Source organism: Erythrolamprus reginae, chromosome 5 (genome assembly GCF_031021105.1).
Source record: "Erythrolamprus reginae isolate rEryReg1 chromosome 5, rEryReg1.hap1, whole genome shotgun sequence".
NCBI classification, from domain to species: domain Eukaryota; kingdom Metazoa; phylum Chordata; class Lepidosauria; order Squamata; family Dipsadidae; genus Erythrolamprus; species Erythrolamprus reginae.
In genome coordinates this window covers 78,178,449-78,191,287 of record NC_091954.1, presented here as the reverse complement: position 1 = coordinate 78,191,287, position 12,839 = coordinate 78,178,449, and the positions used below count along the sequence as shown (strand labels likewise).

At 41.4% G+C, this 12,839-nt stretch overlaps 1 protein-coding gene across 3 annotated transcripts in view; it reads right to left on the bottom strand.

The window, feature by feature from the left end:
* Nucleotides 1-2,984: 2,984 nt before the first annotated feature.
* LOC139168006 (beta-galactoside alpha-2,6-sialyltransferase 1-like) overlaps nt 2,985-12,839 on the bottom strand; it is a 63,393-nt gene continuing 53,538 nt past the window's right edge. For all 3 annotated transcript variants that reach the window (XM_070753252.1, XM_070753251.1, XM_070753250.1), the window contains 3 exons: nt 7,596-7,697; nt 4,339-4,513; nt 2,985-3,458 (listed from right to left, as the gene is read on the bottom strand). In XM_070753252.1, the coding sequence (XP_070609353.1) occupies nt 3,217-3,458; nt 4,339-4,513; nt 7,596-7,697 (519 nt within the window). In that variant the 3' untranslated portion in view covers nt 2,985-3,216. The remainder of the gene's footprint in view (nt 3,459-4,338; nt 4,514-7,595; nt 7,698-12,839) is intronic.

Sequence of the window (12,839 nt, the reverse complement as noted above, 5' to 3'; positions counted from 1 at the left end):
GAGACCTGCTACTACTGGTGGTTCAGGAGCGGTCTCGTCATCAGAGAAATCATACTCCTTCTCGGTGTCTTCTAGCTGGGAAGGTTCTTCAACCCAGGACCCCATACCCGAGAGGGGCGGTACTGACCAAGGATTTCTGATTGGGCCAGGGCGTGTGTCCTGCACTCTTGTTGCCATCCCCTGCGAATAAGCATCAGTAACAAGCTCCTGTAAGGCTGGAGACATCTGTTGCCAGGTGTCAGGATTTACTCTGAGTCCAGCTGCAGTGGGAGTAAAGGTTGCTGTAGGCCCACTTTTAAATGAATGAGCAGCAGAAGCAGAAGTAGGCCTAGGTTGATTGAGGCCTGAGGCTGGATAAACAGGTTGAGGCAGAAATGGGGTCTGCCTTTCTGGGGACCAATCCCTCTCTGACAAGGCCTCCACGGTACCCAACTGGGGAGCTTGTAAATCCCTGGCCTGGAACACCAACTGCGCAGGGAGAGGCGAGGCAATCCTAGGTGTCAGGATGGCTGCCTCCAGCCTCTGCTCTAATGCCATAATCCTTCTCTCTGCCTCTTTGAGGGATGAAGAGGAAGGCTTGGATTTGTCTTTGGGCTTTGGCTTGCCCTTATCCTTGGGCACCATGCTGGGGGAAGATACTTTTTCAGGCATTTTATCCTCCATGGCTACTTACAATTGACAGTTGTTAAATTGAGCACAAGGCCTTGAGAGTCACAGAAAGAACGTATTCTCTACAAAGAACTCTCTCAAAATGGTGACTAATCACCTCAGAACAAACACACATGCGCCCTGCAGCCTGCACTCCGCCTGCTGATTGGCCAGCAACAACCATCTCCTGACAGCAATGGCGGGCACGGGAAATAACGCCCAAAATGGCGGCCCGCAATCTTGCCGCCTATTCCCTTCGGGGCTTATCATTGACCCCACTGAAGGGAAGAGCCCACCGTCCTTCCTTTTAATGCCTTCTTCGCCGAGCAAAGCGGCTTTCAAGGCTCCCAGGGACGGCGATCACGGCGGCGGCGGCAGCTTTATTCCTCACCGCCGAACAGCTGAGAGGCGCTGGCGCCTCGCCAAGTCCTTTCTGAGCGCCGCGAAGTCGCTTCACAAGCCTCCCAGTGAGGGGGACGGACCCCCTCACCTTCGGCTGCCAGCCAGGTTTGGCCACTGAGGCCAGTGACCCCAGGCTGGGTCGCTCCCCGATTGGCATTGTACCCGCTGAGGGAAGGGAAACCCGGGGAGAAGAACGGTGGGGGTGGTGTCCACGGAGGACAGAGACCCCTTCAAGAAAACTCCTCTTCAATCTGTGATCTGTAGTAGGAAGAGAAGAAAAACAACATTAAACAGGTTATTTTATTTTACATAATTATTAAGTACAGTATTACTACTACTTTTTACAAAGGAAAAAAACTCAAGTCTCTACTCTTAGACTGAGTTTTTAAAACTGAGGTATTGGGGGCTGCTAAGGGGCGGTGACTACCTCGTATTTAAATATTTAAATTAACTCAGTCTCTACCAATAGGATTGGTAATTACCCATGTTGGACTCTCCTTCCCAGTGCAGTGGAGAATGGGCCATGTGCTCAGAGGAAGTGTATTGTATGTAAACTTGTGAGTGTGCATCTGAATATACAGTACATATGTGAAAAATAGCAACATTCCTGTATAAGGTTATACAGCATTAATTGAGTTTTGGTCTTTTTCAACATCATCTATGAAAAAACACATATATTTTCAAAATTATCCAGATACTGTATATAGAAATTGTAGAATCTATAGAAAAAGTCTTTCCCTGCAAAACATATTCTGGAAACAAAATAAAGCACATTTTTCATAGCTCCATCTTTCATGACATATAGGGAAGGATGCATCCAATTAGATTTGTAATAAAACTTTTCAATTCTTAATACTGGGTTTATTTTAGTGATATTGAAGTTATCACAGCAGATCAGACATTTAACAGAATTTGGCACTATTTATAGTATCTGCAACATCCAATTTGGAATAGCATTTGTTCAGCTCCTCCAGAATTGGTCCTACAGAATGGGGCATTTGCTTCAGACAGTAAAGTGACATATCTCATGCCTGCTACACTATTCCACTACCTTTAAGCATTGGAGTATTAACTTTTGGATGAAACACGGAAAGTCATCTTATCTCCCACTTTGGATTGCAAAATGCCTTGGTAATGGCTTGAGCTCAGTGCTGGGATTCATTCATCTAACAGTGATATATTATTTTTCATTTCCAGTGTCAATGTAGATTCTCAGTCATCCAGGTCATGGTTGTCCCAAAGGTGCTTTTTCAACAAGCAACTTGACTTTCTTTTTCATTTTTTGAAGATGTTTCACTTCTTATCTAAGAAGCATCTTCAGTTCTGAGTGAATGCTGTGGGATGGAGGATTTAATTTTTGGCGGTCCTCTGGTCAATAGCACTTTCAAGGTGAGTCATTAGCTCTCTAAGAGCCATGGAGCCTCTTGTGGGGTTTATCTATGTCCTCAGGGTCACCTGAAGAGGGAGTGCAAATGAATGTGGAATCTTCTTAGAGCTGCTGATAGGATTGAGTTATAAACAGGACATAGGTAGCGTCTATCCCTTTACCTCTATTGAGAGAGGGCTGTTCATTTTTAACATATATAGCCTCTTTTACTCCTTTTCAGACCAGTAGCTCTCTCTGTCCAGAATGTGGACTTTGTGAATTTCAAGTCTTCATTTGTCTATCAGCATGCCTGGCCTTACAAATTATTATCTAAATTCATATATTCTTCTCACATTGTTGCCCTCCAGTCATATTCTTATATTGACTTCTGAATAGTCACACATCTGACAAAAGGCACAGAAATCCTGGTCCCTCCACTGTTGGCTTGTTTCTAAAATGTGGAAGCCTCCTTTAGAAGCTTTCAAGCCTTATCTTTTAAGCAGCAACTGCCCAAAATTGTGTATTTAAAAAAAAATTCAGTCACACAAATTAGACACAAACCAGTAGATTTTTCATTGTATTTCTGTAATAACTGATGGGTCTTGGCACTCATTAGGAATAAATTCTGCAGAACAGTGTATATGTCTCTGGCACATGTTGCAATCCTGAATTAAGGCAAATTGAATGGAAGAAATGCACCTTGGTTTCTTGACAGGGCCCTTACAACTCTTACATTTAAAAATTAAAGTGGCTTGTGATTCAAGACAGGCTTCCAAGCCCAGAATATGGGATTCACACTCCTAACATTGTGCTTTCCTTAAGCCTGGTAACGTCACTTTTCCATAAATGTAAATATCTTCATCTCTGCCTTGATTAAGGTGCTTCACCAAATTTTTTTCAAAGATCTGTGGGTGGTAGGCACCCAATGTGCATGCTTCATCCACGTTATTCTGGTAATAGTGGCAAATGTTTGTTTGCCTCTTAGAGGGGAGAAACTCATAAACATTCACTTCATCACAGAAGTGCATCATAAGAACAAGGCCTAGAAAAGAGAAAAAGAGAAAACTTTAGGCATGTTAAAGAAACAATTTAACAGCAAAAATATTAATAGCAACACTAAACAAAATGGAAAAAAATCCTTCTTTTGCCCAGAAGAAGATAGAAAATTTGAAGGATTCTGTACCAATCTTTTCCTAACTTACTAACTTAACAATTGCAATGATTCCCTTAACAAATGTGGCAAGAAAGATAGTAAATTGTGGCAATATTTACTTAACAAATGTCTTACTTAACAACTTTGGTTTCAATTGTGGTCATAAGTTGAGGACTACCTGTATATTGCACTGGCTGCCCATCAGTCTCCGAACATAATTCGGAGTGTTGGTTATTACCTATAAAACGCTACATGGCATGGGACCAGATTATTTACAGGACCGGCTTCTGCCTCACATATCCCAGCGACCGCTTAGGTAACAGAGTCGGCTTCCTCCTGGTCCCGTTAGTCAAACAATGCCGACTGGCGGGTCCGTGGGGGAGAGCCTTCTCTGTTGCGGCCCTGGTCCTCTGGAATAAACTTCCCCCAGATATTCATAGCGCCCCCACTCTCCTCATCTTCCGGAAGGTGCTAAAAACATATTTATGCCAGCAAAGTCTGGGGACCATGAGTGATAACTCCGCTCCAGCCATTAGAATGAATGAGAGATGATTGCTTGTTTTTATATTTGGGTTTTATCTACTTTTTCTAAAGTTTTAATTATATTTTACTTTTATCTGTTTATTTTATCTTGTCTATTTCTTATTCTTCCAAGCCACCCTGAGTCCCCAAGGAGAAGGACGGCCAATCAATCAAATAAATAAATCACCTTTGTACCTTATTTTTCTAAAATAGGGATAGAAATCAAAAGGAGAAACCAAAGACTTACCGAGCATGCCAGAAGAGGGTGGATTCGGCTGAATATCTTCCGGTGAGTTCTCCTGAAGGATATCCCAGAGTTGCCATTGCATGTAGGGATTCAGGATATAAAAAGGCTGCTTGGGATGTTTCTTCCGGTAATTCTTGTAGCTTCCATAGAAATTGTAGTCTGGTTTCTGAAACCACTGAAGTCAGAAATGAAAATGAGTTGCAAATCTCCTATTTGAAAATATGATCCTTTAAAAAAAATATTTTTATTGAAAGTTGTAATAACAGAGAGAAAAGGAAATACAAAAGAAAGTTAAAATAATAATAAAGTGGTGTATGTAGAAAAAAAAGAAAAGAAAAAATATAAAGAAGTAGCTTCCAATCTTCATCACTACAACCTTATACACATACACACAAATAGAGGAACCAATTTCCAGTTGAAAGGAATTTTTAATGAATTTTATCCTCTCTTATCTTACTTATTTCTAGCAAGTAAATGGACATTTGACCTTAGAATGTCTTTTCATTAAACAGATTTAAAAATCAATATTTTAAAATGTTAAAGGTAAGATATTAAATGTAAAGTAACATTTGTTTATAAATTTCTTAAACATTATACAGTATAAGTATTTATATAATGTAATATAAAAAGTAGGAATAAAGAAAGCTCTTAATAGCAAATCTTATAACAATTGTCACTGAAATGACAATCTCAAGTAATTGTGTGTCTTTCTGTATGTGTGTGTTTGTGTGTGTGTTTACAGGAGCTCCTTCTGCTATCCTTACAGCAATGATACAGCATTAAATAGAAAATACCATATCATTAAATAAATACAAAATATAATAGAATTTACCGTATTTTTCGCTCCATAAGACGCAGTTTTTTTCCTCCCAAAGTAGGATGAAAAATCAGCCACGTCTTATGGAGCGAAGATGCAGGCAGGGAGGGGGGGGAGGCGCTGGAGCAGAGGGGGGGGGCGGCGATATACTCATCTGGAGACCGCCGCCTCTGTTGCCGCCTCTCCTCTTCCCAACCCCGAAGAGAGCCGCGCCTTTCGGCCTCCGGAAGTGCTGGGCCGGGGGACGCCTCCACCCCGCAGGTTTAGAAGGCGGAGCGGCACCGGAGGAGCGTTGGCGGTTCCGAGCCTTTGGGAAGGCTACGGGAATCGCTTCAGGAGGCGGGGAGGTCTCGAAGACCCAAAACCCAGCCAGTCGCTCGCAGCCGGCAGCCGCCTGTGCAAAGTTTGGCTGCGAACTCGGCTGGCTAGCTGCTGCCTGACCCCCTCCCTCCCGGAGGAGGGTCTCCCTTCGCACCACCAGCGGCGCTCCCCCAGCCAGCCAAGCCCCGCGTCCGCCGGAGCCGGCTCTTCGCTCTCCCCCCACTGCCCGCCGCGTTTGCAGGAGGTGGGGAGGGTCGGGACAGAGGGACAGAGAGAAAGAAAGAGAAGAACAGATAGAAAGAAATAGAGGGACAGAGAAAGGGAGAGGAGAGATAGAAAGGGGGAGAGAGAAAGAGGGAGAGATAGAGAAGGAGAGAGAGAAAGAGAGAGATACAAAGAGAGTGAGTGAGAGAAGGAGAGATAAGAGAGAGAAAGAAAGAGGGACAGAGAGAAAGAAAGGGACAGAGAGAAAGAAAGAGAGGGACAGAGAGAAAGAGAGGGACAGAGAGAAAGAAAGAGGGACAGAGAGAAAGAAAGAGAGGGACAGAGAGAAAGAAAGAGAGGGACAGAGAGAAAGAAAGAGAGGGACAGAGAGAAAGAAAGAGGGACAGAGAGAAAGAAAGAGAGGGACAGAGAGAAAGAAAGAGAGGGACAGAGAAAGGGAGAGAGAGAAAGAGAAAGAAAGGTAGAGAGAAAGAGGGAGAGATAGAAAGAAAGAGAGAGGGGGGCTTGTTTGTATATTTTCCCAATTCCCCTAGGGCAGTGTTATTGTAATAAATATTTTAGCCTACTTTTTGGCTCAAAATATTTTTTTTCTATTTTCCTCCTCTAAAAACTAGGTGCGTCTTATCAGCAGGTGCATCTTATAGAGCGAAAAATACGGTAAATGTACTTTTATTGGTCTAAATGTCCTTGGATCTTTTTCCCTGATATAGTTCAAGAATAAACTAACTCTTCCAGAAAAAAAATACAGGTAAGTTTTAAGGAATAATTCCTTGTACAAGAGCTCTCTCTTGCGGTTATAGATATGTTAAATTCAAAAACATTTTTTTACAAAGCACAAAATGAAACAATCAAATTATCAGTAAAAACAGTTAATATCTGTTCTGCCGGTGTGTTTCAACTGCCCGTAATTACAGGGTAATTAGTCCAGGAAGACACACACCACACGATAAAAGGAAAACCCAAAAGTTTTTATAAACAGAAAAACAGAAACAGCTCCCTTTTTAAATGTCAAAGGGATTTTCTGGTACACACAAAGCACAGGTTAAATGCAATCCAATTGCTCACCCAATAACTGGAAATTGAGTCCAATTCTAAAGTCCAGAGAGTCCACACACAATCTTGAATAGCACAAAAACCACGATCTTGACGAAACAATGAATCAGATAAACTGCCATGAGGCTAAAACACCAAGATGCACTTTTATCTGTAGCACTAATTAGAGCAGCCCCACCCAACCACAGGTGGCCTCATTTTCTCTTGTAATAATCCTTCAGTTGTTGTCTCCGATGTATCACTCTACGCATGCGTGGATGTGTCATTAATTCTTGTTCAGAATCCAGGGATGATACAGATGATTGATCTCCTCCTGGGCTGTCTGCCAAACTCCCCTCTTCCCTGTCATTCATGCTTCCTTGGTCAGAGGAGGCTTCGTCGTCAGATTCCATCGGGAGCAAAACAGGCCTGCGGCATGTGGATGTTTCCCCCACATCCACCTGCACATTCCTTGGTGCAGGAGCTGGGCCAGAACTAACCACAACAATATGAAAGATCTTTACTTCAAGCAACACAGTATTGCTTTTGAGAAGCATAGGAAGGCAGCAAACTCTATTTATACTGTATAATACTCATACTTTTGAGAACAGCTTTATTTGAAAACCTATAAACTACGTTGAGTTATTATTGCTAATCTCCCAAGCAGGAATATTTTGTGTGATGCTGTTAGTAAGGCTATATTAAAAGACAACGCTCTAAAAGGGCTTCATTTAAATAGGAGACCAGAAAACATCTCAATGAAATACTAAAAGGAAGTACTGTACATGTGAAATATGGTACTAGCCCATGGCTGACCAACTTTTCTAGACATCATGAATACTTGTACACCAATGAAATTTACCTCATAAATACTGGCATGATATGGTGCGGGATCCCACAGAATGATGACTCCAAAGTTAAACTGTACATCTGAAGCAAACCTCTTTTCTTCAACAGTAATAAGCTAGGAATGACAAAAGAGATTGAGATAAAACGTATCAGGAAAGACGTAATGAACTCAATCTGTATAGTCTGGAGGACAGAAGGAAAAGGGGGGACATGATCGAAACATTTAAATATGTTAAAGGGTTAAATAAGGTCCAGAAGGGAAGTGTTTTTAATAGGAAAGTGAACACAAGAACAAAGGGGCATAATCTGAAGTTAGTTGGGGGAAAGATCAAAAGCAACATGAGAAAATATTATTTTACTGAAAGAGTAGTAGATCCTTGGAACAAACTTCCAGCAGACGTGGTAGATAAATCCACAGTAACTGAATTTAAACATGCCTGGGATAAACATATATCCATCCTAAGATAAAATACAGAAAAGGCAGACTAGAAGGACCATGAGGTCTTTTTCTGCCGTCAGACTTCTATGTTTCTATGAGATCATTGCATTCTTCCCTGGGGCATCCATTCCCAATCTGAATGTCCTCCATGTACTGTATATGCAATCCAGTTCTTAGAATTTTCAGTTCATTAGAATTCTGAAAGTTTAAGTGCATGTATCTGAGATTGTAGAAGGCTAACTTGAGTCAGATGACATTTGGACCTTTACTATATAAGATGCACTTCCCCCCCAAAAGTGGGTGAAAACTTGGGTGCGTCTTATACACTGAATATAACTCCGCCCAGCCACTACCACATTTTGGCTTCTGCTTCCCAGCAATTTGCCTTCTTGCAGCAAAGAGCACAAGCAACTGATTATCGGCCTTCCAACCATTAACGGTTTCAGACTGAAGGCAAGTGGCAATAGGAAATGGTAGTAATGGCGAACCTATATGTGCGCCACAAGTGGCACATAGAGTCATATTGGAGGGTACGGGAGGCGTTGCCCTATGTCAGTTCCGCCAGCTGATTTTTGGCCTTGGGGAAGGCCGTTTCATCCTCCAGAGTCTTCAGAGATGCTTCCCTGAAGTCCCAGAGTGCGAAAAATTGCCCAACAGCCAAATTGGATGTTTGGAAAAATGGACTTCCGGTTTGCCTGTTGTGCTGTTTTTCACACTCCGGGACTTCAGGAAGCTACCCCGAAGCCTCTGTAGTGCATAAAACAGCACAACAGGCAAACTGGAAGTCCATTTTTCTGAATTTCTAGTTTGCCCATTGGGCCATTTTTCGCGATCCCCAGGCTTGTGCATGAGTGGGTGTGTGTGTATTGTGAGTGCTCCCTGTCCATATCAAGTCAGGGGAGGGATTGTGTGTATGTGCAAGGGCAGTGTTGGGGGGAGCACATGTGTGGGGGCAAGGGAATTGGCGTGGGCATGTGAACACACCCTTTTAGCATTCAAACTGAAAAAGGATTGCCATAGCCCACTGATGGCGAACCTTTGGTTCTCCATCACAGGCCTAAGGCAATCCTTGCAGCCTGAAATTATTACCTGCTTGTGCTGAAACTGAAAGTGAAACTGCAAGGAGGCAAATTGCTGGGAGATAGAGGCAGGGGCAGATTTTTATTTTCTTGTGCTAATCAGACAGGGCTGAAATTGACTGTTCATTGTTTCTGTAAGGAGGTAAGTCAATAGCTATAAATGCCTATAAAATATTCAAATTATTAGACTTAATTTTTTAAACACTGCTTTATTATTGTCCTAGACAACTTAGCAAAATTAAGAAGCTTTTTAAAATAAATGCTTGATCTGAAGAGGCTCAGTGCCAGTGATGGGCTCCTACGGGAACAGTCAGGAACGCAGTTCTGGTAGTAAAAGTTGGAGCTCCACCCCAGAGCACCCAATTTGCACTGAAAAGTGTTGAAACAAAATGCATAAGCCATGCCCACAGTGTGGTAGTAAAAATTTTGGTAGCCCATCACTGCTCAGTGCTATTGTATCTTCTTTTAAATAGCAGAGAATAACTATATTTCCAGAAAGCCACATCAAATTTAAAGATATGTAAATGTGTAATCTGAAATGTAACAGTGTCCTGTTTAGTATTAAGATAAGGCAGCTGAGTTAAACCCTGACTTAGTCCTATCTGGAATAGATCTATTTAAATAAACGGGAGGAGTTAGTGTGATTACATTTAAGAAACCTTTCTGGCATTAATATATTGCCATAATGTACATTTCTCCAATTCTGTGCTATTTCTATGGGTCAGGCACACATGCACAGAAAAACACAGCAAACAGTGTGTATCATCTGTGCTGTTTGCTGTTTGGTAAATTGCTGAGAGGCAGAGGGCATTTTTCTTGGTTTTGCTCTTTTAAAACTAAGATGCGTCTTATACTCTGGTGTGTCTTATAGTCTGAAAAATACAGTAAATTGAATTAAAAATATATAGAGAAAGAATATTATGGCAGAAATGAGAAATAGATTAAAATTGTGGGGGGGGGGATGCTCTAAACTGTATAAAATTTTTACTGAATTGATACTCTGTTCATAGAAAATACATTGTTTGTATGTTTGTATATGTGTTAAAAAATAAAAATTTCCAAAAAAAGGAAAGAAAAGAAATACAAGGCAAACAGTGTATATCTTCTCGACCAGTGATTGCAAACCTTTTTCCCCCCCGGGTGCCAAAAGAGCATGCACGTGTGCTATCATGCATGTGAGAGTGCCCACACCCATAAATCAATGCCTAGGGAGGGCGAAAACAACTCCCCCCACCCCCCGGAGGCCCTCTGGAGGCCAGAAACGGCCTGTTTCCCAATTTCTGGTGGGCCCAGTAGGCTCCTGTTTTGCCCTCTCTAAGCACCAAAGGCTTCCCTGGAGCCGGGAGAGGGTAAAAATGTCCTCCTCCATCCTCCTGAAGGCGTTCTGGAAGCCAAAAGCACCCTCCCAGAGTTTCTATGCAAGCCAAAAATCAGCTGGCCAGCACACACATGAACACTGGAGCTGAGCTAGGGCAACAGTTCGCGTACCAGTAGATATGGCTCCTCGTGCCATAGGTTCACTATCACTGATCTAGTCTGTTTGCTGCTTGTTGGGAGGCAAATTTCTGGAAGGCAGAGGCAGGGTTTTTTTTTCTTGTTTTCCTTCCCAAAATGTAGGTGCATATTATACTGCACAGTGTCTTATATTCCGTAAAATGCAGTATTTTTAAATTAGGCTTCTCCAATTTGATGTTTTCCAGGTGCATTACACCAGTGTTTCCCAACCTTGGCAACTTGAAGATATTTGGACTTCAACTCCCAGAATTCCCCAGCCAGCGAATGCTGGCTAGGGAATTCTGGGAGTTGAAGTTCAGATATCTTCAAGTTGCCAAGGTTGGGAAACACTGCATTACACAACTTCTCTGTGTAGGACTTGAGAGAGCATGTATATACAGCCCCACAAGCAAAAACAAACACTTATTTTCATGACCCACCAGCCCTTAATTTATGTGACAGTAGAGTTAACGGGAATAAATTACTGCTGCATGAGTTTGACATTTTCTTTTCTTGCCTCAGTGAGGTTTCAGTCATAGTAAATTACATACTGTGAGCAAAAAAAATATTCAAGGAAATGAAAGCAGGGTTAATATGGAGAGGAAGAACTAAACACCTCTGTGAGTCATATAGCAACCACACACAGGCTTAGTCCAATTCTAATTTTGAATGTTTAAGCAAAGATTTGAAATGTATTTCTAACGTGATGTTGAACCTTTGCCTTCATACACATTTCCCTATTTTGTTTGCTGAAACAGTAATAGAAATACTGTACCTCAAATACCTTCACAGAGATATACAGTCACACACACTCGCGCACACACACACTTCCCCTGGTGACATTTTTATCATTTGAAATTTTGCCATAGCATTGAGCAATCATAACCCATAACCCTAGTCCTATGGAATAGCATACCCTCCTGAGGTGACATTTGCACTAACCTGCCTGACTTTCCATAAGGGCCTCAAAGGGAAGGATTACTCTGGAGGCAGTTGATAGTTCTACCTCCCTTTTAGTGACAAATATTTAGTACAGTGTTCCCTCGATTTTCGCGGGTTCGAACTTCACGGAAAGTCTATACCACGCTTTAAAAAAAATATTAATTAAAAAATACTTTGCGGGTTTTTTCCCTATACCACGGTTTTCCCCACCCGATGACGTCATATGTCATCGCCAAACTTTCGTCTGCCTTTAATAAATATTTTTTTTAATAAACTTTAATAAATAAACATGGTAATAATCTGAATGGTTGCTAAGGGAATGGAAAATTGCAATTTAGGGATTTAAAGTGTTAAGGGAAGGCTTGTGATACTGTTCATAGCCAAAAATAGTGTATTTACTTTCGCATCTCTACTTCGCGGAAATTCAAATTTCGCGGGCCGTCTCGGAACGCAACCCCCGTGAAAAGCGAGGGAACACTGTATAACTATGATTATCGTCATTACTGTTTTAAGTTTCTAATGTTTCTGGTTTTAATGTTTATAAGCCACCCAGACTCACCTCCATATGAGATGGGCAGCACATAAATTCAATAAACAAACAAATACTTTGTTGCATGCAGTATACAATATTCCTATTCTATTGAATGCAATGCTGTTTGACTCTGGTTTACAAGCATATCTTATAATAAATGGATGTCATATTCACAACTTAAAAGAATCCAATTAGGGCATCCATGAGCCAATTTGATTATTCCAGAGAAATAACAAACGTTGACCTTACAAATAATGTTTGCATTTTGGATCTATTCTTATGCAAATAATGCAACGCCACTGCCTAGATGTGGAACATAGATAAATAAAGTACAGAATGAAGAAAGATACAAGGTGATCATCAGTTGGAAAGTGCATGCATTGATTTTTATTCAGGATCCAACTCTGACAGGCAGCAGAAATCAGTCAGAGTTTCCTCTTTCAATTGTTCATACAATTTCCACCATATAATTTTGTAATAAAGGTCCAGCAAAGCCTTTAATTCCCAAATGACTGTAACTACTTCCAAATGTAAACATTCATTAATTTAAAAAACGTTACCTCTGAATCATAGAAAAAAAGAGAGGTTTTTGTGGTGGGGTTTTTGAGGTGGAGTCTACGGAGAGGGGCGGCATATAAGTCCAATAAGTCTAATCTAATCTTTTTTTTTTGTAACCATAGAGTAAGAGGTAATTTTGTGTGAAGGAAAGAATGCTGTCTCTGGCAGAGAATGTTTATATGAAGATAGAAGAATTATTTCTGTTATAATACT